We start from the raw sequence: 26,514 nt of genomic DNA, 5'->3' as shown, positions 1-26,514 counted from the left end.
GAAGCACTGGTTTCTTTGAGTGGGAAAGAGTGTTTTAAGACAATGATGTCTGCATTAGGAACGTCATTGCTGCTGGGCTGATCTGTTTCTAGGCTTTAATAATGTACTGGGCTAAGAGATGGATGATTGATAGTTAGATTTTTAAATAGCTCATGATTTATTACTGATTTTTTACTCAAATTCTAAACTACAAGATTTTTACTTAATCTCTTATATCTTACATCAGTTTCCTCCTGTCTTCCATAAAAGAATCCTAGTTCAAGACCAGACTCAAATGATAGAATTAGATGATCACAAAATTAATCATTTATTTTACTCCACATTAATACAGTTTCAGAATATCAATACCAACACTATCTCTACCAAAATAGTTACTGAAAACAGTTTAAAAATAACTTTTGCATATGATTTGCTCATGCTGCCCTATCTTTCAAATTATTACGATATATGGACATTTTAAGAGCACAGTGCCATGATATACTATACCCTCCCTTTCAACACTCATCTAGTCTTAGCTTACAAGTAACTGTATGTTTAAAGCTCACCATGAGTCCTTACAACAATGTCTCTCTACTCATTCTAGCTGTCCTTCCCTAGTAGACTCCTCAAGAAGGAATCATGAGAACATAATCTTTGCTGCATGTTGACAACAATTTATCTAAGTCCTTAATGCCTAAAAGTTAGTATAACTGGGCCTAAAAATCTCTGGCTCACATTTTCATTACACAGGTATCTAAAGCACTCTATTCTATTAACTTCTGGCACATATTGTTGCTGTCAAAAAGTCCAGTGATAATCTGATTTTCTTTATTTCATAAATCACTTGCTTTTTTGGCCTGAAGCCCCAAGAGATTCCCCCCCCCCCCAGGTCTAGTAATTTAATCAGAATATGTCTTGGTCATTCTGGGTCAACGTTCTCAGTGTGCCCATTTAATAAATAGCTTCAAGCATTTTTTTTTAATTTCAGAAAGTTTTATTGAATTATAGTTTTTAACATGTTATGGTTCTATTGTTTTGGTCTCCTTTGGTGTCTTACAGCAGATGATATATAGATATAGATATATATACATACACACATATTTATAAGTGTGCATATATGTGTGTATGTTAGATCTTCTTTGCCTGTCTTTGAAATGTGTCACTTTCTCTTTAATCATTTTTCTCTTACTCTTTTTTTTTCCCTTCATCTTCTGCTTCCCTTAATGTATCTGTTAGATATATTCTACTCACTGGAGACTACATTGATGAAAAAATGTTTTCAATTCTTTCCTGAGTTTTATCCATCTCATTTCTTAGTTTTTTCTAATTCAGATTTATGTTATTCTTTTGTACATATATTATTTCTAATGTCTTTTAGCTCATTTTGAAATACTTATAATTTTCATCAACTTTTGAGCACGTTCTTCTGGCATGCTTTCATGGTTTGTAGGTATGTTATTTTTGTTTTCATTACAATAACTTTATAGGGTATTTGACCATATTTGTCCTTTTCTGTTGACTATTTTTACATGAAACTAGTTTACATAAACATTTAGGAGAGATGATGAGGATGGCTCTTCCCACTGATAAACGTATACTCTGTACTCTGTCTTTCTAGGTAGTTGTCACAAACATGAGGGCTTATTTTCTAGTCCGCTTAGCTCTGCTCCCCTCTGCCACTTGCAGCTGGACCTTCCCTTTCCTTTGCTCCACCATCTCTCATCTATTCCTGGCAGCTTCTCCCCAGCCGAGCCTTTGCACTCATCTACTATTGGAACATATAAAGCCCCCCTCCCTGTTTCAGCTATTGATCTCAACTTGGCCCACTGAACTGCCCAGTGAGTACCTACTGACTGGGGATGCCTGGGTCTGTCAATTAACTAGGTCCATGGGGATACTCTAGTATCTGGTTTTGTTTTTATTTTGCCTATGTGTGTATTTGGTTTTCCTATCTGAGTTTTTCAGTGTATTTTATTGGATAATTCAGAGATATCCAAATCCTAGGACAGTTTGCCACCATCTTCCAAGACCTCTAGTCTTAAACATAAAATTCTAAGAAATCAGGTTTCTGGGTATTGTAAGTATCATAGGAAAAGGATATACCATTTTCTAGGTGAAAAGTTTACTCTTACGCTAGGCTGATTGTGTGAGTGAGAAAAATAGAGAGATAGCTCCCAAGAATTTGAAGACAAAGGAAATAATTTGCTACCTGAAAATTCATTTAGAAATCAAAACAACAGATAAAAGCCGACTCCCTACAAAGTCATCTTCTCCCATTTTTTAATTTGAAAAATACCAAACCTATAGAATAGTTACTAGAATAGAAATGAATACCCATATTCCTTTATCTAAAGCCACTAATTTTTAATAATTTGACACATTTACTTTATTTCTCTTGATATTCACATTCACATAGTATTTTTTTTTCCTGAACCATAGCAAAGTAAATGGAGGCATAATTATCTTTCACCCTTCCTTAAATACTTCAGCATATGTTTCCTAAGAACAGGAACATTCTGCTACAAGTTCAATTTCATTATCACACTTATATTTGTCATTGATACAATGATATTATCTAATATATAGTATGTATTCAGTTTCCCCAATTGTCTCAAAAATCTTTTGTTTTTAAATCTAGGATATGATGAAGGATCGTGCATAGCATTTGACTGTTATATTGCTTCAATCTCCTTTAATCTAGAAACTTCTTCCCACTTGCTCTTATAAAATAGGAATTATAAAATTTACTTTATAGAGTTGTTGGGAAGATTAAATAGAAATAAAACAAATAAAGTGGCTAGCTCAGTCTTTATGCACAATTATTGACAATGCTCAATAAATATTAATTCTCTTCCATCTGTCTACAGCCCACACTGAATCCAGTATCCTGGTTTGTGTGACAGCTATATTTATTGCTGTAAATTTTTAAAGTGGCATCTAATTTCAGTAACCATAGTTAAGTGAGTCCAAAGCAAATTGAGTCCAATTGTGGTCCCAGTTAGAGGTTTCTGAGGCTGTCAGACTGTGAGCCACCAAGGAGTCCTCTCCCAGTTCCAAGAGACCACAATGAGCCTCTGCCACTGAGTTTGCAGCTGTCTGCAAAAGATGGCCTCATGCTTCCTTAGACTGAACTGCACACAGCAATGCACCACCCGTGGACAACACTTCGTAAGGGTTCTGCGTGTCCACCTTTCTCTTTTATAAACCTTGACCTGGCTTCCTCTGTTAAGACTTGCCCATTAAGATTCTCTGTCTCATTCTACCATTTGGTGTGTAAATAACTGGCCAGAACTTCTATTAACCATTATCAATAAAGTAGGCATCTAATTAATAATAATCATGTGCTGTTTCACATTTGTGCTATATCTAACCAGAAATTAGGCCAGCCTTACATTGACAAACCACTTGATAACCATAATTCTGGTTCTGATTTGGTTTTATTTTAAAAGGTAGAAGAAGATATTCCCAGGCTACAAATCCCAAACTGCAATTTTACTCTCAGCTTAGAAGAGGAGAGCAAATGCCCAGTCCCCTCTGTAACAAAAGTCAGAAGCACAACAACAGAACAAAATAGGCCTGCATTGGACACATAAACCCAAATAGCCACCAGAACACAAAAAGCCAAGGTTTCCACCCGGAAGCCTTCTATACAACTCCACAAGACAACATGACACAAGTGGTCGGTGACAGAAGCTTCAGTCACAGTCACTGCTAGGTGACTTCACTTCTAGCCTGGCAATCTGCCAAGACATACCCCTGGGATGATATTCAATCAAGCATTCCTAGGACAGGTGTCGGACACCATTTATCCTGCCAAACTCCTTTCTTGGGAGAAAGAAGTCAGAACCTAGGTAACCCTCTGTCTACTGATTTTAAAAAAATGTAGTTCAGTAGTATAAAGCAGTTTACCAATAAAAATCCATTTCTTCAGACATTTTAAGTCTCGGTATAATCTGAAATCCACCTGACTTTTTTCTAATGTGTCCAACACTAAAACTGTTTTCTTACTTTTGTTAATATTATAAAAATGATGTTTTATTAAGTACCAGCATTACATAAAGAATCTCATGATGACTGTTTAACATATTAACTGTCATGTGAGTTGTATTTAACTCACGCTGGTTTTGAGCCTGGGGCCTCCTGAAGCAAAACCTAGGCAAAACCCTGCAGTTCGTTCATGAAAATCTTACTTGTTGATGTTCTTATTGTTACAATTAATGTGGACAAATTAATTCTAAAATTGTGGATTAAATGAATAGAAGTCAATAAATTTTGTTTTTCATTGAAGTTTTCATTAAATTAGAAAGGATCATTTTGTTTTCTAAGTTTTTATTCCATTTTTGTAATAAAACACCATGGCCTCAAGGAAAAAAATTTTTTTCTAGTGTGGCAGTCAATGTGTTAGACATTGCAGAGAGCACAGACAGCAAATTCTATGGAGGGTGTTATGGACAGTATTAGGAAAGTGGGGCCTTTGGGAGGTGATTAGGTTTAGATGGGGTTATGAGGGTAGGGCCCCCATGATGAGATAAGTGCCCTTATAAGAAGAGAGAGAGACACAGAGCTCCCTCTCACTACCATGTGGAATGCAGCAAGAAGGCCACCATCTGCAAATCAGGAAGGCAGCCCACACCAGAAAGCCATCATGCTGGCATCCAATCGCAGACTCTCATAACTATGAGAAAATACATCTCTGTTGTTTAAGCCACGTAGTCTATGGTATTTTGTTATAGCAGCCTAAGCTAACACCCCCCACAGTGCTTCCAAATGAATGTCTGAATGCATGCTTCATAATTTGACATAACTAATCTATGAAATCTCATCCCTAATCAGTCCTAATGTTATAATAAATATAAATTCCCATTTCCTTCTCACTCCATCTCCGCATAGAAATCACCAGACTTTGAAGCAGAATTTTATCATCACAGCTAATTAGATATCTAAGGAATCACAGCAGTTACACTTGAAAAAATGCAATAATTCCTACATTCCACTAATTTAGAATGACCTCCTGGCAACAGAGTACAAAATTGTCAAGAATGAGAATTAAGAAGTCATTCAGCTAAAAAGTACTTGTATTACTTTCAGACACATACAGTAAACTCACTCTGTTAACAAAGTACCCAAGAGATGTCTCAGGCAGCTTGAATTAATGAATGACAAGTAAGTTACAAAGAGAAAACAGCAGGCATGAAGGATGGTGATTGCTACACTGTGTCTTGGATGTGATGTGCTAATTAAAATTAGGAAAGCGCTTACCGTCACTCAGATCCTGGAGGAGGTTCTCCTGGCAGGAGAAATCCAGCTTCACCTTGATGTTGATGGTGAAAGTGGCCACCTTCCCAGGGGGCAGAGGAAACTGGGAAAGGGTTTCCTCTAGGTTCCAGCTCAAGAAGTCACCATACAATTTTTCTAGAACAACAATAATAATAATAATAATCAAGATGATGTAACTAAGGTAATATGAGATTTACCAGTCTCGTAGAACATTGTGGTGCATTCTCAAAAGCAAAGTAAAAAGCATTTAAAATGTGTTAGATCAAAGTACCAAGAAAATTCCAGAATCCAAGAGGTGTTGCGAGACAATCACCCCTGTTTATAAACAAGGCACAAAGAGGAGGAAGAGCAGGTCATCGTTGGAGGCACCGAGCTTCAAGCCAAGTTATCTTTACTCAAAGTGAGCAGCTCCTTCTTGCAAAATACATGCTTTTTTTTGCTCTTACCAACTACATCAAAGTTAAACTATTAATAAATTTCTCCACAACAAATATTTTCTGTATCATATCACCTTAAAGAGAAAGAGATCCACGTTTAGTAGAGGAAGCATATTCAATATAAGAGACCCTTTTCAGAAAAAGAGAATACAAAATCAGAAATAGAGAATTAAGTACAGTACCTACGAAAGGGTCTGTGGTGGAGAGGCACATCCTTAGCTTTCCTGCACATACACCTCTGTGTTTTAAAGATATGAGTGTCGAGTCAAATGGCCCTGGGTTTGGCGCCTTTTTGACACTGGCTGACTGGAGTACCATGGAGAATAATGATTCCTTTGAGCCAAGGTTTCTTCGTGTATGAAATGGAGATAACAACTGCTACATCACAGGGTTGTTTCATAGATCAAAGTAATGTCTGTAAAGCACCGAGAAGATCACAGCGAAACGTGCTGAGGGGAGGAAGGACAGGAAGGGCACACAGACATTCCCTCCTTCATTAGATGCTGGGGTGGTGTAAGACAAAATTAAGGCCCCAACGTGACATGCTGCCTTGACATCCAGAGAAACCCAGAGGGCCTCTAATGGCCTCCCCACAAATCCCCTTCCCTGCTCTGCTCCTGCAAATAATGTCCCTCAGCCAAACAGCCCTCCTGGTCACAGAGCCAGGTGCAGTCCTGCATATCCCTGAGCGGTGGGTTTCAGCCCTGTGCCAGCCTGCAGGATGACTGAACTAGGCCAATCACATCCTCCCACAGGAACTGGGGCACTCTCCCCATCTTCACACCACAACACAGGCCTCCCACAGCCTCTGGGTTATTCTTCACTCTGTTCCTGAGTGCAGCCCCCATGTGACCCTGTGTGGTACGAGGTCCCCCTCCCCTGGGCTCTGGGTAACATACTAATAACCTGCTCTCAAGCTCATCTGTCCAGCATTGGGTATGTGTGTGGCTATCCCCATAGGGTAGGGCAAGAATCCCTCTTCACAAACAGGGAATAGAAGGCCATTAAAACAGGTCCCTCCTCCATTAAAACAGAGCCACCAAGAAGGCCCGGCTCTGTTCTCTGCTCTGGCTGGAAGGGCCCAGCTTCTTGGCCCTGCTAACAACCCTCCTCCAGTTGGGCCTTCAGTCTTAGAGGTGGGAGCAACTTGCTGCTCTTCCTACCATGCCCTTTTTGTGAACCAGTTTTCTGTGCTGAATTTCCTCTGTCTGAATAAGGAAACTGAGGCTCAGAGAGATTAGGTAACTTGTCCATGGTCACAAACTAGGGAAAAGATCTAGAATTCCAGAGCCAAATGATTCCAAAGTCATTACGTTCACTTCCTGCATAAAGATTCTTCATGTTAAAAATATAAAGTCCTGGTCTTAGGACCCAGAAACTAACCTTGCAGGAATTTAGTGGAAGATAGATAGCTTGACCATGGTCCACATGAAAGAAAAAAGATCTGTGGGGTTTGCTAACTGCAAGAACACAAGGCCAAACTGTGCTGCAAGTGCAAAATAAGTTAACGTCTTCCTGGCCAGAGGTGTGCTCAATCACGGCACAGTCCCTCCAGAACTGATCAAGCTCCAGCTAGAGCATGTCTGACAGACATCATTTAGTTCTCTATTTCCTTAAAGAAGGTGCCAACAAACAGGGACAGGTCCAGGGGACGGTATCCTTGAAAGGTGTTTAGAAACCACATCACATTCAGTTATTTACTTAGTTATTCACCAAACACCTCAAATGTGCCAGACACTTTCCACGTGTCACTTAATCCTCCCAATAACCAGAAACACAGTCATCATTATCCCCTCTGGAAACAAAGGCAGTTAACACATGTCCCCGAGGTCATTCAGCTAATAAGCTGAAGCCGTGGCCCATGACAGGTGCTCAGCAAATACCAGCTGTCCTTCAGTATCACCCACTCCACTACCTTACAAGGTGTTCAGGAGTTTTGTAAACTGCTGTTATCACATTATTCTAGAATGATCTAGGAAAAGATAGGCAGGGAAAAGATGAATTGTTGAAAGGGTTGGTTCCTGGAAAGTAAGGCTTTCATGACAGTGTAAGGGATTAATCACTATAGGGTGGGATGGCTTCAAGAAGCTGTGGGTGCTCAAAGATTCTTACAGGAATTTAGAAACAGAAATGGAAATGGAGAATGTGAGGGAAGTACTAGCCAAATCTCTAATAAGGTGGGAGAAGGAATGGGTCAACAAAAATAATCTAAAGTACAAGTACATCTCATCTAAGATTAGCCACTATAATTACAGGATAAAAATACAAATATTTCAGCCAAAGTTTTGGGGAGCAAATGGTATAAAACACTGATTCTTTAGGCATTTAACTTTGATAATAGTTACTGAATTATCTGTCCAGAAACCTGCTTCAACATACAACACTTGGTTCCCGGCTGCTCTGGGGAATGTGGGGACGCTCACATACATGATCTATCCTACAGAAGGAAAGTCAGAAAGAACAGAGAACTGCCAGGTGCGGTGGCTCATGCCTGTAAACCTAACACTCTGGGAGGCCGAGGCAGGAGGATTGCTTGAGGTCAGGAGTTTGAGACCAGCCTGAGCAAGAGGGAGACCCAGACTCTGCTAAAAATAGAAAAAATTAGTCTTGTCTATAGTCCCAGCTACTTGGGAGGCTGAGGCAGGATGATCGCTTGAGCCCAGGAGTTTGAGGTTGCTGTGAGCTAGGCTGATGCCATGGCACTCTAGCCTAGGCAACTGAGTGAGACTCTGTCTCAAAAAAAAAAAAAAAAAAGGAAAAGAAAAAAGAAAGAACAGAGACCTGTCTCCAAACTGGAAAATAACTTCAAAGCCATCTCACAGGTGAGAAAACAGAAAGGAAAAGGAAAGAGTCTGGCCTACAATCATACAGCCAGTTGAGCAGTATCTTTCTTCCCACTCCTTCAAAAAGGCCCTAAGAACCTCTTGGTTCATTACTACAGAAAGTACCTGGCTTCCTTCCTTTTGCTCTTTCGAGAAACCGATCCCTCCTGTTCTCTCCAGCCATGCCAGTTCTCTCCCTGATCTGTCCAGACATGCCAGTTCTCCCCCTATCAACCGGACTTCTTCCAGGAAGCAACCCCAGGGCAGGCCCACAGAGCTCCACTTGGTTACTGTTTTGTGTGTATTCAAATAATCTGAGTGGCTGAAAGGCCCTCAAAACTATCTAGTCTACTCTCCTACAAAATGCTGAAGTCCCTTTTCACTGTGCTCTTCTGTGGATATCCACCATGTGTGAGTGGCAGCAAAGAACATGGTTAAAAATCAACTGAAACCAACAGCCTGGGGTCAAACCCCAGCTCCACCTTGCTAGCTTGCCCTTGGGCATGTTACTGTCAAGGGGGCTCAGCTTCCCTTTCTTTTACAAGTACAAGGGGGGAAATAATACCTAGGGCTGTTGTGAGGGTAAGAGAGTTTAAAACAAGGAGAGTGCTCAGGACAGTCCATGGTACCCAGTAAGTCTTACATAATAAGCATTTGTTGTTATTATAATTATTCAAGTTTGGCAAGAACGCCCCCAATGACAGGGACTCACAGCCTGCCAAGCCTGCTGCTTCCATTATGGGATAGTTCTAATACGTTTTCAAGTGTCTGAGCTCCAACTCTGTGCCAGGCACTGTCTGAAGTTCATACTCTAAGGACAGAAAAAGCATGTGCGTGTAAATCGTGGTGCCGGGGACTCAACTTACATCAGACCTTTAGTTCTTCCCAAACTCTCCATACATTAGCAATGTCCACATTATATAAATGAGCAAACTGGGATTCAAAGAGATCACGTATCTTTCCTAAGGGTACAAAGCTAGGATGTCCAGAGCCAAGGGTTGAACTCTGGCCCTCGCACACATTCACCCTGGCTCCATGGTCCGTGGCAGCTCTGGACAAAGTTTCTGCCTCTCTACACGCAGCAGCTCCCACGCCTGCCTGGGCCTCAAGTGGCAGCTCCCACAACCTGGCTCTAACTGGGTATCCAAGTTATAAAACTTCTGTATACCTCGATTTACCCATCTATAAAATGGGTTGTCATGCAGAATCGACGAATTGATAAAAGTCAAGTACTTAGAAGACAGCCTGGCTTAGAACTGCACTTGATCATCGTTAGTTATTCCTCACTCCTTGAAGCCCAATCTCCTTTTCCTAACTGGATAATCTTCGTTATTCCTTCACTAGCGCTGTGTGAAATGAAATAATTCTTGCAGAGTATCTAACACCGTGCTTGGCATGCAGTAAGTACACATTAGTGTTAGCTGCCATCAACGTCCCTTCTCGTTCAGTGACTCACAGGCCCTGGAACTCAGTAGGCACTCAATAGTGGCAATGCTGAGTGTACAAATGTATGCCAAGACATCATTTTAGATTTATCATTAGAACAGATGGAAAAGACTTATGTGAAAACAGCAGAATACTAAATTGATCATACAATATAATTTCAACCACATAAAAATATTCACACAGAAAAAACAAAGAAAATATAGCTTTATGCTAATATTGGTTGTCTTTGAGACATGGGATCATGGGTAATTTCAAATTGTTTTGTATTTTCTGAATTTTCTACAATGAATATATATTATGGTTTTATAAACAAATATATATATTTACACACATATAAAGCCATGCTAATAGTTCACTCTTGAGTCCAGGTTCATCACTGCACCCTCCACCCCTCCATTCACTACAGATAGAAGCTCTATGAATCTGGCCTGCAAGTCCACATGCAAGAGTGACCATGCTGAGGACCATGGTTGCCCAAGAGAGCAAGGTGGGCTCTGAGCCAATGCAGATGCTATTTATGGTGCCCTATACCAGGGCCAGGTAATAAGTGACTTGGTGACAAGGGTAACAATCAGCTGGATGTGCACGTCACTACTAGAGACCCTAGACTCAGTCTGTCAGCTGAATAAATTCTCTGAAGTGGTGGATTAACTCTGCAGCAGCCATGCAAACTGGTGATAAAATGCCTAGAAAGCATTTGACCAGGCTAATGAAAAGCTGGTCCAAACTAATCAGGTAAGCTGTGACTCTCCTCCACACTACCTGTGCTAACTTGGCAAGGGCCACTCTGGGACAAGGAGAAAGGAGCAGGCCCAGGGAAAACAATAGCTGAAGTGACCTCTATTAGGTATTGTCTTCTAACTTCACATTATAGCTATATTATTCCTGTATTATAAAAGAGGCAACCAGTGCTCAGAGAGTATAAGCAACTTGCCCAAAGCTAAACAGATAGTAAGTAATAGAACCAAGAGTCAGAGCCAGGACTGGCAAAGACCACACTCCTTCCATTATACCACCTGCCTCTCACCCCTTATCTGAAACAATTAGCCCAACCCATATCATAACCAGAGTGGAGAGTATTCACAAGGAAAACCTCATTAAGGTCATGTGAGATAGCACCTTGAAAAGACATGGCAGAAAAGAAAATATAATAGTCAAGTACATGAGATTTGGGGTCAGACATATCTGAATTTGGATCCTAACACTGCCACGTTACTAGTTCTTTGAACATGTGCTATCACATGTCCTCTGTCATCCCAAGGCACCCCATCAGTAAAGATAGAGTTAGAGTTGTTATGAAGATAAAATGAGACAATGTAAAATCTTAGCACAGTAACTTGGTACATGGAAACTGCTTAGATAATTTACATGGAAGTCCTCTATAAACTATATAGCACTATGATGAGATTTGCTTTTTATATGCTCCTATTGACCATTTCATGCATTCAACGAACATTCACAGCACAGCCATTAAATATCCTCATGGCAGGTGCTACACTAGGTTCTGGGGACAAAGAGATAAATAAGATGTGGCCCCTGCCCTTGAGAGGGCAAAGGCCTGGGGCGGCAGGTGTCTCTGATTGTAGGAAGAAACAGATGTCGGGGACATAGGAGGAGCCCCGAAAAGCTTAGACAGATAAGAGATGAGAGGATCTCTCAATCTGAAAATTTCTTAAAACTTTATAATACCATTACACATAGAACAGGTTCAATAACTGTTTGCTGAATTAATCACGTAGATCTGGGAGGCATATAACCAAAATAAGACTCAACGTCCTAGTAGCTTGAACCAAAAAGTGGACCTGCTGCAGTCCCAGATCTGTAGAAAAGAATTAATTCTTTCAGCTACCAGTCTAGTCTATCACGAATTTATAACCTGTGGGGCAGGGAGGAGACTAAACTCAAAAACTATAATTATAGCACTATTCTTGCCTGTTTGGATGCCTTTTCATTTCTGAAAAGAGTTTTGACTGAGAGATCAACTCTGTTAAAATGAACTCTGAGCCAGGCTCCCCCATGGTCCTGGCTGAGGGACACCTAAGGACACAAGAGACCAGGCAGTGGTTGGTAATGGAAAAGTGAAAGTAAGGAAGTATCACCTACTATGATTTCAACCTGGTGGGGGTTGGCGTGGGTGGGGAACCTGCCAAATACAACCCAAAAGGAAGAGAAGGGGCGGAGACAAACACTTACTGAGTGCCAAGCGCTGTCACTTAAATCACCACCATCAGACAGCTAACCTCCATGGAGTACTCCTACGAACCAGGTACCTAGATCTGTACATAAATTGCCTCATTAAATCCCCACCATTATTCTCTAAATAGACAAATTATTCCATCATACTCATTTTAGGGACTCTGCTCAGGCATTCAGAAGCGGGTACAGCCAGAAGTCAACACTCTGCCATAAAACTGCTCTTTAGTAGGTTCACTTGTGTATCCTAAATAACTGTGAAATGGTGCTGTATTTCAAGTTTAAGTAGTGTATTTTTTCCCCTCATTTTAATGTTTTGTAGAGGCATGACACACCAAACACCCCAAACAACTTTTGAGTATCAAAATGTTGATGGCCCAAATGGCAGGGCCAGATGTCCTAATTTCTTCTGCCCTCCCTGTCTTATTTATTTCCTATCCATGCTCCCAAGGAGCTGAACATATCAAGTCTCGCCATATTGATTAAAAGGCATTGCATTTTGTCTTAAGATCAACTCGTTTTGTAGACTTTTCCAGTGTGACCCTAGAACTGTGTAAAATGCTGAACTGCAAAAGAAAACCACTGCAATCGTGTATACAAGGGAGCATCAAGTTGAATGACTTCTAGTCATTCAGAAATTCAATGTCTTTCTAGGAGGCACACCAGTAAATCCATTCACTGTGGTTAGTCACATGTAGCAGAAATAATGCAGAATTCAATTCAATTCAGTGAACATGTCTGACTCCTACACTGAACTGTGAGCTCCTTCAGGCCTGGGTTCATGTATTATTCATGTGCCTGGCATGGTGACTGGCATACAAATGTCATATATAAATGTATGATTGTTGAATAATACAAGACCAAGTGAGGTAAGTGTTGTTGTAACAGAGTACAAGCAAGGCAAGGTACGGTAAGAGGGGCACAATTAATTCTACTAGAAGGGCTCGGAAAAGCTTTCGGGAGGTGGCATCTGGACTGAGCTGTGAGTGAGGGACAGACCTTGAGACGTACAGAGGACGTTTGAGAGTCAGCAACGTTCTGAATACACAAAAGTGCATTCCAAAATGGCTGGAGTACAAAGACTGTGGAAGCATCTTCTGCACTCCATGGGGTAATGGCTGGTCAAAGAGCTAAAGAAGGGATGAACAGCTGACAGCCAGAAGGGCAGTCAAGTGAACAAGCAGAGGAATCAGTGGTGGCAAACAAAAGCTGAGCAGCTGATCCCGCCACCACCTCCATCCTGCCCTCTGCTTTCAGAGGACATGCGGCACCTGCTCACTGTCCAACCTCCCCACTACACCCTGAGCCCCACGAGGACAGGCATCATTGGGGTCCTGCTCCCCAAACCATATTACCTGAAACACAGTAGGTACTAGATAAGTGTTTGTGAAAAAAAGAAAGGAAAGAAGAAAGATGGGCAGCAAGCCATGTGACGAATTTCTCTGGATGCTGAGCTAAGAAACTTAGTATAGGAAAACTATTTTAAAATGTTTAAGAAAGGTGACAAATGAACTGACATTTTTATAAGAAAAAGCAAGTGGCAGCATCAGTGATAACACCGCCACCTAGAGGAAGAGCTACTATTTATTGAACTCCTAGTAATGCCAGAACTGTATTAAGTGCTTAACACGCACTACGACAACCAGAAGACTTAGATTACTGTCTCCACTATGAGCGGACAGACCATTGCGGAAGCAAGGAACTTGATCCAAGTCATCCAGCCAGTAAGTGGCAAAGCCAGGATTCTAACACAAGTTAGTCTGATTCCGATGATTGTGATGTAAACCATAATGAGTAAGTTTAAAACTGAGGATGCCCTCACCTCGGGAGCCTTCCTGTAGCCTGCTTCCCCCACTGACCCAATGCCAGCCACTGCGGCCCACCCTCAGCTCCATTCTGCCTCTGTCCATGCCCACACGTGCAATTAGGACTTGGCATGAAAACTGAAGGAAAGACTGAAAATTGAAGAAACTGAGTGTTTTTTCCCCACTTCCCAAGACACTCCACTTTTTGACAATACCAAGAAGTAGAATCCACTTTTCTCCAAGATTTATTTTTAAAATTTTACCCTGCATTGTCATAATTTTTTTAAAGAATTATATAAAAATACCATAATAAAAGCACCTCAGAAACAGACCAGGCCAAAAAGTCAGAAAACCCAGCAGGCTGGGTACCTCTTACATGGCACTTCAGCCAGCTTATTACCGAACCCCTCAGGTCCTGAGAATTGCACTGTAACAGGTTTGTCTTTGTCACCAGGAGCAGAAGCCAATCTTCTCCTCACTGTCAGAGCTGCCCATGGCCTCCCAAGGCGCTTCTTGCTCCCTCACCTTTCCTGGCTTCCTTCCCTGTGTAATGAGCAGGGCTTACGCTGACTCTGCTAGGTGGTCTTTAGTTTTGATTTGCTACAGCTTTAATGCAAGTACACCCTCATTCATCTGGGGAAATTATTAAATTTCACCTTTCCAGAAAAAGTCTGAGAACAAGAAGAAAGCTAAAAAGTTTACTGACACATCTTAGGGGGGTAAAAAAGAGAGGGCTCAAGCCAGGAAACTTGGACAAAGGCATCTGTCTTCCTCAAGTGGGGCATGTGTTTGCTTATTTGGAGTCAGCCTTAACAATTCTGATCTTCTGTTTTCCCAGGCCCAGCAGACTAGGAAGCAAAACTATCAGAACTGGGGCTGCAACTTAGCAGGTGCTCCTCACCCACTGTGTGCCAGCACTGCACTGGGCTCTCCAGAGGTATGAACGCTCATTCTGGAATTACTGCATGAGAGGGACTGGATCCTGGTAAGTATTGAGATGAGAATACTAAGCCTGCAGCAGTCAGTTAACTTGCTCAAGATCAGTCACATAGCTACTAATTAACAGAGCAGAAGATGGAAGCCAAATCCATCAGACTCCAAAACGCACATTCTTGTCACCACACTAGCTGACCTACACAAACAGAAATATGAATAATTAGCAACAGCTGCAACCAGGAAAGGGAAAGAAAAACTACACACAAACCAAAAGAGTACAACAAGCTGAGTCTGTTACACACACAACGCAAACAGCAGAGCACAAGAAGGGATTTGAACTGCCACCCCGATCCATGCCCGAGCCAGTAACTAATAATATTCAGAGTCCCATGTCCAGAATCTTACTATTTCCAAGTATAAGGTATACTTAGAAACATGTCTAACTACACTGCTTATTTTGTATTAAGTTCTGTGGCTTAAGAGTGACATATTCAAATAACAGGCAAATCTACTCACAAGGGACCAGCTTATTCCCCTCTGATACCAGATAACCAAGGTATTTACAGCTAAGAAATAACACAGAGGAAATTCACAGTGCAGACTTTTCTGTAGCTATGGCATTATGGAAAGCTGAATAACTTAGTATTCAGATTTAATACTGTTTTTGTGCCTTTCTGTTTCTATTTCTTCCCTTCATTACTGCAATACAGAATGGAATGTCTAAAGGGGCTTTGCAGAATCCTATGCAATAATATGCTGTCAGGAATAATATGAGAAACATAAATCAACAGTGTAGCATACGTCACAAATTTTTCGCTCTGTGAAATTTAGTTTCAGAAATAATAGTTATTACTCTAATGCTAGAGTTTAATTTAGTGCTATCAAGCGAAATTGGTTATTTTACATTGATAATAACACAGAAATTGTTACTGCTATGGACCGTCAACATTTGAGAAGCCATTAATATTTGCTTCTATTTGCAGACACTGTGCTATGACATTCATGAGAGAAGTAAGCAATAAAAAGAATCTTACGTCAAAACATTTACGAATTTTTAATTATACCAACATGGAGTCATTATTTTTTGTTAAAATATTAAACTATTAATAGAAGAATGAAGAAATAAAGGGGTATGTGTGTGTGCATTTATGTATATATGTATGTGTATATTTGTATTTGTATACACTTCACATACTGACATATATGTTAGAACATTTGTGGAAAAGCTAACATAGTAAATTTTTCTTAATTTGAGTTTTATTACAATGAAATTTGTAATTATTTATGCAAAGGCAGTTTACATCTTTCACAACCTACAATAAAGACTTACGAGTGAATTGTAATGAGAAGGATTACATGACATCGCCAGATAATCCTTGTGTGGAAGGGAGGTAGATTATAAATGCTCATCTCCGTGTCAGGAACTTGGGAACACAGGGACACGCTCACCCCATAAAAGCCCAAAGACAGTCTAGGATCCTGAAAGGCCCACAAAGGTATGTCTGACCCTTAATATTAATATCACTGATCCTTAAATACTTAAAATGGAATCGTTATTTTTAAAGCAAACATGTTCAATATTGTCGCAAGACCTCTCTATGTCCTGCATTGACATTTCACCCTGTGACCACCCTATGCAGTTAGTACTAGTGTTAATACTTATTGAGCACCTACTATGTGCCAAGCATTGTTCTTAGTTCTTAGACACTAAGGATGTAGCAGTGAAATAAACAGACCACTACCAACTGCCCGAAAAGACCTCTAATGACTGTTGTAATTAGTTCATGAGAAAAATGATGTGAAGAGCCACTCACCTCACACGTGGAGAGCACTAAAAGTAAAAGCTATTATTACCATTGAGATACAAAATAACTTTAATAGCCGTACAAAGAAAATAATATGGGAACCCAAAGAGGGAGCATTTAATCCCATATGCCAGAGTTTCATAGACATTTAAGAGACCATTAAAGAAGCTAAACCAATGGGTTTAAAATAAAGATAATGCTGAAGTGGAAATAGATGGTACTTAATATCCACAACTCAATCTTATATTGTCTCTGCTCCCCCCATGTCCAACATGAGTCTTGCTATGTTCTCAGCTGAAGATATTTTCCCATCTTCTCAGAGAGAGCAGGTCACCTATTAATACTGATGGCTTTTTGGAACTGTAGAACAAAAATGACAGGAATTATTATTCCCTTTGTATATTTTAGAAACAGATGGTTTGTTTTCATTAATTTAATTCCACATGTAAATGTACTACAGCTTGAGACAAGAGTAAAAAAAGAACAATAGCTTTAATTTTTCACTCGTAACCATATTGTTTTGGAAATGGCTATACCATGCTGTATATTACATGTTTGTCATGATACCGAGCTGAGATTCGGGAGAACCCACTCTTGCCCCAGGTCCTCATGAACCTGTTATGTGACCTGAGATGGGTCATTAACCTCCTCTGCTGTTACTCTCCCTGGCCAAAAAGTTGAGGGCAGTGATATTTGCCCTACACATCCTTGGACTGACTAGAGGGGCACTGATTAGAGATAGGAACAGAAAATTACAAATGTGAGGGGTGGGGAGAGAAGCTGCCCGTGTTGAGGGCATCAGTACAGACCACTACTGAAACTCCTCCCTTGGGATACTGTCCAGTTTCTGCCTCATTGCTAATAAAAGCTTACCGGGGCTGACCAGGTAAATTGAAAAGAATAGTTGCCTCTGGGGGTATGCCAGAGATTGGCTGGGAAGAAACATGAAGGAATTCTCTGGGGTGATGGAAATATGCTATACTATATCTTGATAATGGTTTGGTTAGACAGGTATACATATATGTCAAAACTCATCAAATGGTACACTTGAGATTTGTACATTTCCCTGCACATATATTTTACAAAAAAAAAATTGAACTCTAATTAATGAACGATATGCATGCTTTAAACTGCATTAAAAAACAAGATGGATTAATGGATAGACAGGAGCCTGGACAGATGTGTAATAAAGCAAATACAGCCAAATGTTAATTGCAGAACTTAGATGGTAGGTATACAAGTGCTTACTATTAATACAAAATTCTTTCAACTCTTCTGTATGTCTGAATGTTTTCATAATAAAAGATCGGGAGGGAGGGGATGGCAGATAGAAAGAATAAGTTTCAGAAGAGTTCAAAGGCATGAGGAACACCAAGGGCTGCAGTTGCCAAAAAGGCAGGCAGGCCATATGCTGGACCTTGAGACAGGCAGCCCTCCACCGACTAAGCGGCAGCTAAAGGCCCTTCCAGGGAGGAGGACAACTCTGAGCAGAGGCAGAGGCAGTGATGTGACTGACCGGGTGTGGAGAGGTGTGTCCCTAAAGAGGAGCTCGTGAGAAATTGAAAAGTGTTTCTTTCAATTTGTTTCATTTGTTTCTTTTATCCACTCAGCCAACAAGTGAGACAGGTATACTCTTATCAGCCTCATTCTATAAACGTGAAAATGTCTTTCCATCAACCACCCCTCAGCACTGAGCACCTACTATGTGCCAGGCCCTGGAAATAAAAGAGAAGACCCAGTCACTGCCTTTGAGGGACTCTCACTCTGACTGGAGAAAGAGGCCAATAAGTAAGCAGTCACAATACCTAGTAACTCAGGCTATTGTTGTGGAATTAGGGCACTCTGAGACAAGGAAAGGGACCCAGTGGCCCAGTCTTAGCAAGGCTTTCCAGAAGCGTGACAACTAAGCAGGAACCCAAAGGGTAAGTTACTTAAAGTTGAGGAGGCAAAGGCGAGAGGAGCAGAAATCAGCAAGCTGTGCCCTGGGAAAAGACATGTGCATCCCACAGTTTCACACAGACAGCATGAATGTCCAGGAAACTGAAATTAGTTCCCAGTGACCAATGCAACTACAGTTTAAGAGGAAAGGTGGCAAAAGAGGAAGCCAGAGCACTGAGCAGAGGCTCAGGCATACAGGACCTTGGGCACCAGCAACAAAAGGGAGTCATTCAAGGATTTCCAAAGGGGAGAAACAGGTGGGGATTTGTGCTTCAGAAAGAACAAGAAGTGTTTTCATGAATAATAGGCACATCATTACCATTTGGGCTTATTTGAAAGAAGGAAAGAATATTTTCCAGTTGCTAAGCTGTGAAGGCAAGATAAATTACAGGAGATGCAAAAAAAGTTTGCCATATAGACTGTAATTTTCTGTCATTCAATATTAGCTTGCTTGTTCAAATATCAACCAAACCCTATAACCAATTAATTAAATTCAGAGTACCAGATAGAGGTTTGTTTGTTTTTTTTTTTTTTTTAATGCCAGAGAGGCATTTTCTACCTAGCTCAAATGTATTTGGTCCCAAAAATAGGAGAAAAGAGGAAAGCATGAAATTAAGGTAGTATCATTAAATTTCCCAAAGACTGAGAGTATACAAAGTTTTTAAAATAAGTCATAAAAAGTAACATTTTTAAAAGAAAAAAAAATGATTAGGTGAACCATATTAAGAACTTCCGTTCATCCAAAGATACCACTAAGAGGGTAAAGGCAAACAAACCATCGAGTGGGAGAAGACAGTCACACCACATACTTCCAACAAAGAATTCATACCCAGAATATATGTAAAGAAGTCCTACAAGTCAGGATGGAAGGTAAGGGGGAGAGAAAGACAGCAACAGAAAACAAGAGAGAGAAAAGACACAATGCGTAAGGGAAAAAAAGGCAAAGGGCTTATACAAAAGGGGATATCCAAGAGGCCAAAAACACATGAAAGGTGCTAAACTTCACTGGTCATCAGAGAAACACAAATTGAAACCCAATGCTATATACCACTACACTCCTCTCTCACCACCAGAATGGATAACATGACTGCAAATATCAAGTAAAAAAAGTGAAATGAATCTATGTCATTAGAAGTCAAACGGTGGTAGCCCTAGGCAGAGAAGTGGGTAGATACTTGATGCACACAATTGTAATCCTCGTGACAACTCTGTAAAATTGTGGTGTCTATAGCAACAGCAATAGTTGTAGGGACGATGGTGCAGTGGAGGAGATGGTGGAGGTGGCAGTGATAGTGATGGTAGTGATAGAGGTGGTAGAGGTAGCAGTGATGGTGGTGACAATGGTGGTGGTTAAGGTGAGGTGAGTAGTGGTGATGGAGGTGATGACAGTGGTGATGTTGGTGGTGGTGGTGATGATGAGAAGATAGTGGTGGTGATAGTGGAGGTGGTGGTGGTAATAGTGGTGGTGGTGGTGGTGGTGGGACGGTGGTGATGATGGTGGTGGTGGTGATGATGGTCATGGTGGTGGTGGTGGTGGTGATGATGGTCATGGTGGTGGTGGTGGTGGTGGTGGTGATGATGGTCATGGTGGTGGTAGTGGTGGTGGTGGTGATGATGGTCATGGTGGTGGTGGTGGTGGTGGTGGTGATGATGGTCATGGTGGTGGTGGTGGTGATGATGGTCATGGTGATGGTGCTAGTGGTGGTGGTGGGACGGTGGTGAGATGGTGGTGATGGTGGTGATGATGGTCATGGCGATGGTGCTAGTGGCAGTGGTGAGACGGTGGTGATGATGGTGGTGGCAGTAGTGGCAATGGTAGTAGTAATAGCAGCTAACAAATCTGAGTGCTTATAATACACCAAGAACTGTTCCAAGCACTTTACATATATTAGCTTATTTAATTCTCAGAATAACCTTATGATAAAGGTACCATTAAATATTATTAGCATTATTTTACAGAATAGGAAAATTGCAGGAGAGCTTAAATTACTTGCCCAAGAGAATACACAGCTAGGAAGTGACAGCAGGGATTTGAGCAGAAGCAACATTTCCCAAAGAGGAGAAGGAAGCATGATAAAGAGGGTCACTGTGAAAAGGGCTGACAGCACGAGACAGAAGTGCCCTCCTCAGAAGCCCAGGTCCTCTGAACTCAAGACCCCAGTGCTGTAGGCTGGGCCTCTCCTCTGAGGTCTGAGTTTCCACTCCTGGGTACCTTCTCTGGGCTTTCTTCATTTCAGTCTCTTCCCATGTTCTCCTAGCGTCCGGGCTGTGGCTTCTTCCTCTCCTTGCTACCTCCATATTATCTTAGAGTTATCTTTTTACCCTGTAATCATCCACTTTGTACCTAGCGGACAATTGTTCACATTCCTTCTTTCTGTCCCATCATCGGTGTGACTTGTCCCATGCCTAATCCCAGATGACATGAGGAGGAGCCTAGCACTTGGCAGTTGTGACTGGCTGTGATTGAGCTGCATTTCCACTGGTCCCCTTGGCCCAGAGCAGGCTTACCTGGGTTCTTATTGCTCGAAAGGTGGGTGAGACTCACAGTGAAGCTGTTCACACACCTGTGAGCTCTATCAGCCCCTTCCCTTGCCCATCCTTTGCTTCACCTCTCCTAGCCAAGGGCCTGGCACAGAAAGAGAACCCCACAGCACTCCCACTGCTCTGGGGCTTGCCCAGGCCCCTTCACGTGCTCCCACCATTTAGGTACTCTGTTGCCCACTCTCGGGGAAAATCTTTTCCTGACGATGTCCTACGAGAGTGCAGTTTCTACTCTCCTCCTCCCTCACTCTGATCCAGCTTCCACAACTCTTGCAGCCAATACTTCAGTGTTTGGGGTTGAAATAACTTCCTTGCTTCACAGGGAATGACTTTATTTTTACTATCCTTCATACTTTGTAATTTGGGGGAGATTTCAGGAGAAAGAGTAGAATAAAAATGTTACTCTTTTGCCATATTTGACCAGAAACCACACCATGATAACAACTGCCAGTGGGTCCTATACGTGGGCACCTCCCTGAGACTGAAATGAAGCCTCAAGTGAGTTCAAGAACCACTCCTAGGGGGCAGGGTGAAAAGAGGAACCCATCTGACTTTTATTTTTAATAACTATTTAGCATAAACGATTTGCCACTTATGGCCTCACTAATAAGAAATATTTCATATATATATATGTATGTATACGTATGTGTGTATGTGTGTATATATATTGGTTCCATATTGTGTGATCAGCACTAAAAGGAAAAAGAGAAAAAAACATCACAAAGAAAGGAAGGATTCAAGAACAGAAAAAATAAAATTAACGTGTCCTGCCAACCTACAGCGGACTTCCTGTTCCACCCCCACTACCTACTCTGGGCACACCCAACCCTCCTGAGGAAGATCAAGAGCAGATAATGTCTTCTCTGCAGCGGCTGCTCAGTCACTCCAACTCCATGACACCGTACACAAGTCACTTCACTGACCATCATCTAAGAGCACACTTAGGAATAACATTAATCAGGTGTCGGGCAGATGTGGAGGGGGAGCGATGTATACATACATAATGAGTGCGATGCGCACTGTCTGGGGGATGGACATGCTTAAAGCTCTGACTCAGGGGGGTGGGGGAGCAAGGGCAATATACGTAACCTAAACTTATGTAACCCCATAATATGCTGAAATAATAAATAAATAAATAAATAAAAATTTAAAAAAAAAAAAACAATAAGCCTCAATTACTCCCCAGGACAAGGCTCCTTCCAGGGGAGATACAGACAAGGAAAACAGGCTAGAGAATGTAGACATGGAGATACATGCTTTACTTCCCCCCCACACAGATGTCCATCAAAATCAGCAGGAGAAATATGGGAATACAAGTTACCCTGAAATTCTCCAGAGTGGTAGAAGCTCAAATTAACCCTTTTTTATATACTCCAAACTCATCCTCTCATGACATAATTCTTTGCATGAAATTCTCCCAAAGTTATCCCTGGACCTTCCCTCAAGCCAGAACTAGCCAGATGGTCTGTGTCTCTCCCTCTAATAAACTTAGTTTTTCCCATTATAATGTTATTAACATGAGAAGGGAGCCCTCTGCCAGAGAGTAACAACATCCTTTACTAGAAACTTAACCAGAACCAGTCGAACTCCCACTGTATGCCTGGTTCACCTCACTCTTATGTCAAAAGCATGTAAAATGCCCCAAAGTTCTGCCAGCTTGCTTTCCCTCTTTTTCATTGTCTGGTCTCACTGGCCTGTATAATTTCTCTAACTTTATTAAATTACCTGGTTTTATTTCCATGTATTACTCTTGATACCTTTCCCTCCTCCTACACAATATATTCTTCCTTTGATCAATGAGCTCACTCACCTCTAACACACTTGGTATTCTGCTATTCTGCCACACACTAGCTCATTTCACTCTTGTGACAACTGTACGTGGTAAGTACTACCTCCCCTATTCACCCATGAGGAAATTGAGGCACATAATAATACCTTCCCAAGGACAAACAGTAAGTGGTCAAAATTTCAACACAGGTCTTAGGATCCCAACCTACGTGTGCCTTAGCAGTAGGAAACAAATGGCCGGCCCTGCAGAGGGAGCTCTGAGTGTCAAGTCTGCTGAGAAGCCCAGGCTGGATGCATTATGGGGTGGGTCCCAAACAGAATGCTTCAGAGCCTGCTAATGTTTCTCTCTCATTCTTTCATTCAAGAAGTAGTTTTGCTGAGGATCTGAACCATGTTCAGATCCGGGAAAGAGCACGGGGGATACTACAGTACGTGCTTTGTCGAGTTATCTTTTGTGTGTTCTTTGTGAATAACTAGTTTGTCACTGTCATGATGGCACCAAATTAAAAGTGGAAGAAGCTGTTAGATTTTCTGAACACTGGCCATTTAAAGTATCTCTTCTGCAAGTGAACCACACAAACATTCCTAGGGTCAAAACTACTTAAAATATTTACCTTTGGTGGTGATGATTTTTGAGGTGACTTCCAGCTTCTCCAATGGTTCCATTCCAATATTTTCCAGTTGAACGATAAGTTGCTGAGTTTCTCCATTGTAAAGCTGGACAGATACATTAGCAGATATTTCATCACCAGAAGAGGGTTGCAATGAATGTGCAGATCTAAAATAATAGTAATATAACAATAATAAATCTAAAGAAGAGAGAATAAACTAATGACATTTTAGAATTATTCACATTAGATAAAAGGATCATTGCACTTACGCATCTCCAAAACAGGGGCTAGGAAAGCTTGGCTTTAAACATGGAATTCAGTGCTGAGCTATCAAGAACAGACAGTGAATTGCCACGTGCCAAGTGCTTCCCACACGCAGCCACATCTGGGTCTTTGCATGTTAGAAACATGATCACCTTCACTCGACCTTAGTTTCTTATATGTATGTGAAGCACAGAAATACTTAATTACTGAATTATGGAGGGCAAAAATTAAACAATGAATTAATTCAAATGAACCATCAAAGTGTTGTTCTCTAAAAATCTAAAAAATGTCAGAATTGCCTTGGGAAAATTCATAGATTTAAGAGGAAAACTTATATGAACCACTCTGACTTATAACATGAGAACTGAGGTCAAAGAGAAATGGAAAACATATACAACAGACTCTACCCCACAGGTGAAAACTATGAGCAATGCCCGCCAACAGCCAGCCAGACACGGGGCAGCTCAGCCACGCCCTGGGGTCAGACTGTGTCCCTGGGGCTCCACCCACATGCCAGGCAGCGGAGGCCCTATAGTAGGGGACAGGCCAGGCAGCCAACCCTCCATGGAAGTACAGCCCCAAGGCTGGAGGCCTCCCCTGAGGCTTCTGCACTACAGTTGTCACTCTGTCAGCTCTCACCTGAGTTCTGCTGACTCCAACTGATTGCACAAAGATAATTATCCTGGTTGTCTCCATCTCAACCCACAGGCAGCAAACAGACTTCCAGGCAAGGTCACTGGTGACCACAGGGAAAAGGCTTTTCTTACCACAGTGGGGACAAAAGTCATCAGAGAACGAAAAGAGGTGTGTGCAGTAGGTGTGGTTAAAATGTACACACAACTCTCTGGAGAAGTCTAGCCACAAAAGAAAGGGGGAGCTAGAAGAGGTCATCTGAGGGGAAGGTCAACATACCTTTCTAGGACCAGAAAGGTTTACTGAGCATCCCACTATCTTCTCCCCATACCGGAAGGATTTCCACAGACAGCCGCATTAGTCTAACCTGTATGAGCCAATACTGTGCTTCACTGAACCAAAAATGGCTTACAAAACCCACTAAGTAGACTCCAGGCTACGCCATCCCAGCCAACACCCAGTAGCCTTTCCAACGACCAGCTCCTTCCAGCTGTCCCCCTGGCCACAGCACCAAGGATCAGACTCAGGGCCAAGCGCTGTTTCTCAAGCCACAGGACAGGCTTGTGTCTCCACACTATTTGGTTCAAAGGGCAGAAAAGAATGTTCCAGACAGTGATGGCCTCACACTTCTGCTAGCCAAGGAAAGAAACAATGCTTAAAACAAGTCAGTCTTATCAAGCCAGTCACACACTTCGTGGGGGCTTCTGGTTCCAGACTCTGATAGAGGAACATTTACATCCAAACCAAATTTTCATAAAATAATAGTATAATGAATCCAGGTGAATTCCTTTGCATTTAAATATCTTTAGTGTTGTTCCTGAGTCAAGAAATAAACTTCCTCTTGTCAAGGAAGAAAAACTGACTCATGTCCTCACCATAAATTACTTCTTCCCGTCTTTTAATAGGCCATCCTTCTCAAGCAAAAACTGTTTGTAGTCGATGTGGATTTGCAGAGAAGGTACTAGGAAAAAAATAAAATGCATTCAAGACTAATTACTTTGTGTCTCAAACAACAGGGTGCCAAGGCCCTCTAGAACTGCGGAGAAAGAAAAAAGTTGGAAAAAAGAAAAAAGTCAGAACGTCCTCAGAGTGGAGGAACCCTGCAGCCACAGGGCCCCGCCCTGACACAGGTAGCTGACTGTCCCACAGTACAGCGTCCCAGCGCTGTGGGCACCCCTCAGTGTGGCTCTGCCCTCCCCACCCCTGCACTGAAGCAAAAGCTTTTTCAAAGTAGGGACAATATTTTTATTTCTGCACTACCAGCTCCGACCTAGCCAGATACCCAGCACATAATAGGTACTGAACAAATTAATAAGCATCTCAAACTTGAACCACCTGTACAACACAGAAAAACGCCCTGGCAGTAATTGACACAGGCCCAGGACAGAGTGACCCACTGCACACTTAATGGTGACCTCCTAGGAGCCTTGCCCTGCGCAGCACATCTCAGCATGGGCAGCCAGGCCACAGAGAAGGCAGGACAACGCATCTCCACAGAAGACACCATCAGGCCACCTGCCGCTGACTGCCTCCCTTCCCTGCACACCCCCAGCCCTGCCTTCCCCGTCCCCCGTCACAGCTGGCTGCCTGCAGGCCTTGGCTGCTCTGCACGTTTCCTCTGCAGAGCCTTTCTAGAGAAACAGCTTGCCAAGCAGGAATTGCCATCTCACCCTGCTTTGAAAAGTAACCTGCCTTCTGTCTCCATAGATGGGCCTTTTCTGGACATTTCATCTTATCCTGCTTTGTTTTTCGTCATAGCTTTTAATTCTACTTCATTATGGTCTACCCTTGTTTGTTTAGTTGACTTGCTGTTCCCTCCTCTTTGCATGTTTTTCTTGCTTGATTATCCAGCCAATGTTTGTGAATCTCAAAAGGCCCAACTTGAGTATCACATTCTCTAGGAAGCCTTCCTGAACCCCAAAAGAGAGAGTCAACCTCTCCCTTCCTGTTTTCATATTACAGAAGCAGTGAGCAAATTTAGTTAGACTACAGTTACTCTACCTCCCCTCCGACTATGAGCTCATATAAGGAATGAGGCC

General features: G+C 41.8%; 1 protein-coding gene across 4 annotated transcripts in view; it reads right to left on the bottom strand.

Annotated features, from left to right (window-relative positions):
• TRAPPC9 (trafficking protein particle complex subunit 9) overlaps window positions 1-26,514 on the bottom strand; it is a 600,839-nt gene that overhangs the window by 442,487 nt on the left and 131,838 nt on the right. For all 4 annotated transcript variants that reach the window (XR_006737185.1, XR_006737186.1, XM_045560810.1 and 1 more), the window contains 2 exons: window positions 23,582-23,745; window positions 5,239-5,391 (listed from right to left, as the gene is read on the bottom strand). Coding sequence is in view for 2 of the 4 variants with exons in the window: in XM_045560810.1 (XP_045416766.1) it covers window positions 5,239-5,391; window positions 23,582-23,745 (317 nt within the window). In the remaining 2 variants the exon portion in view is untranslated. The remainder of the gene's footprint in view (window positions 1-5,238; window positions 5,392-23,581; window positions 23,746-26,514) is intronic.

The sequence above is a fragment of the Lemur catta genome, chromosome 9 (genome assembly GCF_020740605.2).
Source record: "Lemur catta isolate mLemCat1 chromosome 9, mLemCat1.pri, whole genome shotgun sequence".
Taxonomy (NCBI): domain Eukaryota; kingdom Metazoa; phylum Chordata; class Mammalia; order Primates; family Lemuridae; genus Lemur; species Lemur catta.
This window is presented reverse-complemented; position numbering and strand designations above follow the sequence as displayed.